General features: G+C 38.0%; 1 protein-coding gene across 2 annotated transcripts in view; it reads right to left on the minus strand.

Moving 5' to 3' along the window:
- The window catches only part of si:ch211-112f3.4 (EF-hand and coiled-coil domain-containing protein 1), an 8,582-nt gene extending 5,052 nt beyond the window's left edge, over nt 1-3,530 (minus strand). For both annotated transcript variants that reach the window (XM_043252965.1, XM_043252966.1), the window contains exons 1-3: nt 3,352-3,530; nt 2,683-3,243; nt 943-1,486 (exon numbers count right to left, since the gene is read on the minus strand). In XM_043252965.1, the coding sequence (XP_043108900.1) occupies nt 943-1,486; nt 2,683-3,241 (1,103 nt within the window). In that variant the 5' untranslated portion in view covers nt 3,242-3,243; nt 3,352-3,530. The remainder of the gene's footprint in view (nt 1-942; nt 1,487-2,682; nt 3,244-3,351) is intronic.
- Between the last annotated feature and the right edge of the window lie 670 nt (nt 3,531-4,200).

The raw sequence follows: 4,200 nt of genomic DNA on the forward strand, positions 1-4,200 counted from the left end.
TTTCATGCTCATCAAGGCTGCATTTATTTGATCAAGAATACGGTAAAAACTATAAGACTGTAAAATATTACTGTTTTCTATTTGAATATATTCTAAAATGCAGTTTATTCCTGTGATGCTGCTGAAGTTAAGTGCTGGGCGTCTGGTCAGAGGAGAACTGACCCCAACTGAGACTGGTTTCTCCCAAGGTTGTTTTTTCTCCATTCTGTATGGATGGGGTTTTGGTTCCTTGCCGCTGTCGCCTCTGGCTTGCTTTGTTGGGGACACTTAACTTCTAGTGATTATCGTCAAATTGATTACAGAGACCGTCTCTGCATTTAATAAGAAATTGTTGAATCTCATCATTATACATCCCTGTCATTGTATTCTTCTACATTATACTGTACAGTGCTTTGATGCAACTTGTATTGTTAAAAGCGCTAAATAAATAAAAATGATTGAAAATGATTGAATTTTCAGCATCATTACTCCTGTCTTCAGTGTCACATTATCCTTCAGAAATCATTCTATACTGAATATACTGATTTGATGCTCAAAAATTAACACTGACATTACGTTTTAGTCATTTAGCAGACGATTTCATACAAAGTGACTTACAAATGAAGAAAAAAAATGGAGATTTTCAAAGATCAAAAGGAGTGGTTTGGAATACTGAATGACTGAGCGGATCGTTTGGGAATCGTTGAGCAAATAGATCAAATAAATGCATATCAATGAAAGTGTTTTTTGATGTTTTTGATTGGGAGGAGACTCCTTAAACAAACTATAAACCTTTCATTACCCATAACAGGAGCGCTTTAAAGTTTATCTAACATTATAAATGTCTTTACCAATCAACTGAATGCAAACGTTTATTAATTTAATCTTTCAAAAGAAATCTACTGATCCCAAACGTCTTTACCTGCCGTGTATACACGCGCGTGACTGAAATGATCGATCTACCTGAACCTCTCCAGACTCTGGACTTGTTCTCGGAGCCGGTCAGCTTGTCGAGCCTGGTCTTGTAATGTCCTCACGCCCTGCAGCCCCGCGGCCAGCGACTCTCTGACCTCTTCCGTCCTCTTCTTAATCCGCGTGTTTTCGGTCCGGACGCTGTCCAGCGTCTCCTTCATCCTGCTAATCTCTCCGTAAGCCGCCATCAGCTCTTCCTCTAGCCTCTGGTTAAACCTCATGGCTTCCTCCAGCTGTCCGTCGCGAGAAGCGCGGATCAGCTCCAGCTCTCGCAGGAGGTCTTTGGTGCTTCTTCTGGAGTCACATTCCGTGGGTTTGGATCGTCGTGTTTTTGTCTTGCAGTGCTGTTTTTCAGAGGTTCCTCCTGCAGCGTGTTGGGATGATGGCACGTGTTTCCGGCGTAAGGCCACCTCCAGCGCCAGACATCGTGCGTCGCTGCTCTGGAGAGATGAACGCAAGTCCTCCACCAGCTCCCTCAGACTGGCGTTCTCCAGCTCCAGCTGGTCCTGCCATCTCCTCTGAGGGTTAATATCCACTGCAATACAGTAAAAATAACGTCTTCAGTAATTGCTAAGCACAAAAATCTGTTTTTGTTTTCTAATTGATCCATAGAGATTCGGTGGAGATTATTTATTAATCAACTGTTATAATAATTGTGTAAAATAAATTGAGAAATAAATGTTAAATGTAATTATCACAATATTATTATTTATTAATTAATTAATAATTTTAAATGAGTTTAATATCTAAACTAATTGGTTGTTTGTTTTAATGTAATACAGTATAAGTTATATAATCTGTCCTTAGATGTGTAAAGTCATATTTACTATAATTAAATTGCACTCTTTTAATTATGATTATTATCATTACTATTCTTTAATGTTAACTTACTACTTTTAGTAATTGTCAACACTGCAATAAAGGCTAGAAATGTTTTAATTTGATTCATAGAAATGAAAAATAATTTATTAATCAACTATTTTAACAACTGTATAAAATACATTAACACATGTTAAATATTATATATTTATTATAATACAATTATTCATTAATAAATACTTGTTTTAACTATTTTAATAAATATAGGCCTTTGCGTTATTATTTTATGCTAATGCAATACAATATAATTAAAATATTATGTTCTTAGATGTGTGAAGTCTTATTTAATATAATTACATTTTTATTATTAGAATATGATGATGATGATTGTTCTTTAAAATAATCTACTTTTATTATATTTTTACATTGAGATCTTTAACGGTTTGGTTAATTATTTAACATTTCAAAAAATTTTATTAGGAGAAATTAGAAATTATTTACTAATCAGTTATTTTATACATGCTATATCTTAATATGTGCAGGGAAATTCCTATAATTGGATTTTCTACTTGTTTTAAAAGATTTTAAGACTTGTGTGAAATAGGATCAGCAAATAAATCAGTTAATTTGGATTATTATCATTTACAAGTACATGCAATATGCATTTTTTAGGGCACAGACACTCATAAATCTTAAGTAAATCTTCATTATTCGTCATTAAAGGCAAAACACTCCCCTGGGGCTTGAGTTTTTGGATGGAAAAATACAGCTGTTAAATTAGTCCACCTGTCCTGACAGCTCAGGGGTGTGTGTGTGTGTGTGTGTGTGTGTGTGTGTGTGTGTGTGTGTGTGTGTGTGTGTGTGTGCGCGTGTGTGTGTGTGTGTGTGTGTGTGTGTGTGTGAGCTCCTTACCTGCGTTTCTCTTGGGCTCCACAGCAGAGCTCTGTAAATGATCCGGATTCTGAGAGGACCTCCTCGCCGACCTCCCCCGGTTCTGTTGCTCGGCAGACAGGTCAAAACTGACGCACTTTCTCCTCCGGACGCGGGGACACCGGAGCCTGATCTCCCTCTCAACGTGCTCGGTCTCCTCGCTGACCGGAAGTCGAACTCCCGTCTGCCCTTCCTGCGCCTTTAGCGAGAAAAACCCACAGATCCGCGCGTGGAAATCTTTAAAGTTCAGCGCGAGAGGAAGTCCGTGGCAAACATCCCGGTGCTCAGAAGTGGCGCTCTCGGTCTCCGCGCTCTCGGGGATCCCCAAAATCAAACACAGACTCCTAAAGTCCTCGCCCGAGACCAGGTCATCGCCGTGGTAAAAGGCGAGGTGATGAAACACCTCCTGGAGGTACTGGTCCACGCCGGTGGCCAGAACCACGATCTCGTTTTCCACGCAGGGATCTGGGCTGAAGTGGTGCGTCAGGGCGCATGTGAGCCACTCGCTTTTACGCGCCGCGCGGATCCGCGAAACCTGCATGACTGAGGAGACATCCACAAAACACCCGGGTTTCTACATGCCCAGTCTCCTACAGACAACTTACACCACTGTGTGTTCGCAACATGTTTTGTAAATTAATGGAAACTTACCAGATAGGAGAATAAAAAGTAACACGTTACATTACAGTGGCGTTTTTGTAGCCCGGTTAATTTAACCTAATTATTAACTTTATTCCAAACGCACTGTTGACTTTAAATCCTTTTTGCTCAACCTCTTCCTTCAGGGATTGTGGTTGTGTGCGTCTTCAAAAGACCCACTCCACCCTTTGGGTTGACAGAGGAGGTGTGTGTGTGTGTGTGTGTGTGTGTGTGTGTGTGTGTTTTCCAGGGCACGTGAAAGCTTTCAGATCTGCCCAATCACTGCTCACTTCGGGCTGAGGATTTCTGGACCTCGACCAAGAGAGTGATCTTCTCTGGAGCTTGAAGACACCTAATACAGGTAGCATGGACTCTTGTAAATGGCAGCTTTTATCTAAGTTTACAGATCACTGTGAGGAGTTTTCAAGCATGACTCACTGACAGGAGACTAAAATGAAGCAGGTAACACCCATGCAGATAGCCTATAGAAGTTATGTTAAAGCTTTAAAACACTATATATATATATATATATATATATATATATATATATATATATATATATATATATATATATATATATAATTACTTTTTCACTAATAAGTAAATTTCAAACTAACACTCTCACTGTTTTTTTGCATAATTTGTAAATTACTTGATTAAAATATAAACTAAACTATATTTTGAGGGGGAATATATATTATATATATATATATATATATATATATATATATGAAAATATAAAATTGGATAGTTTTATCATCTTTTGTTGTTTATTACGCTTTGGAAGTAATAAAAAGTATGTCATTTATGGACTATTTTTATGTTCGTGTTTTTTTATTTATATATAATTTTAGAAGATAA

Source organism: Puntigrus tetrazona, chromosome 11 (genome assembly GCF_018831695.1).
Source record: "Puntigrus tetrazona isolate hp1 chromosome 11, ASM1883169v1, whole genome shotgun sequence".
Taxonomy (NCBI): Eukaryota; Metazoa; Chordata; class Actinopteri; order Cypriniformes; family Cyprinidae; genus Puntigrus; species Puntigrus tetrazona.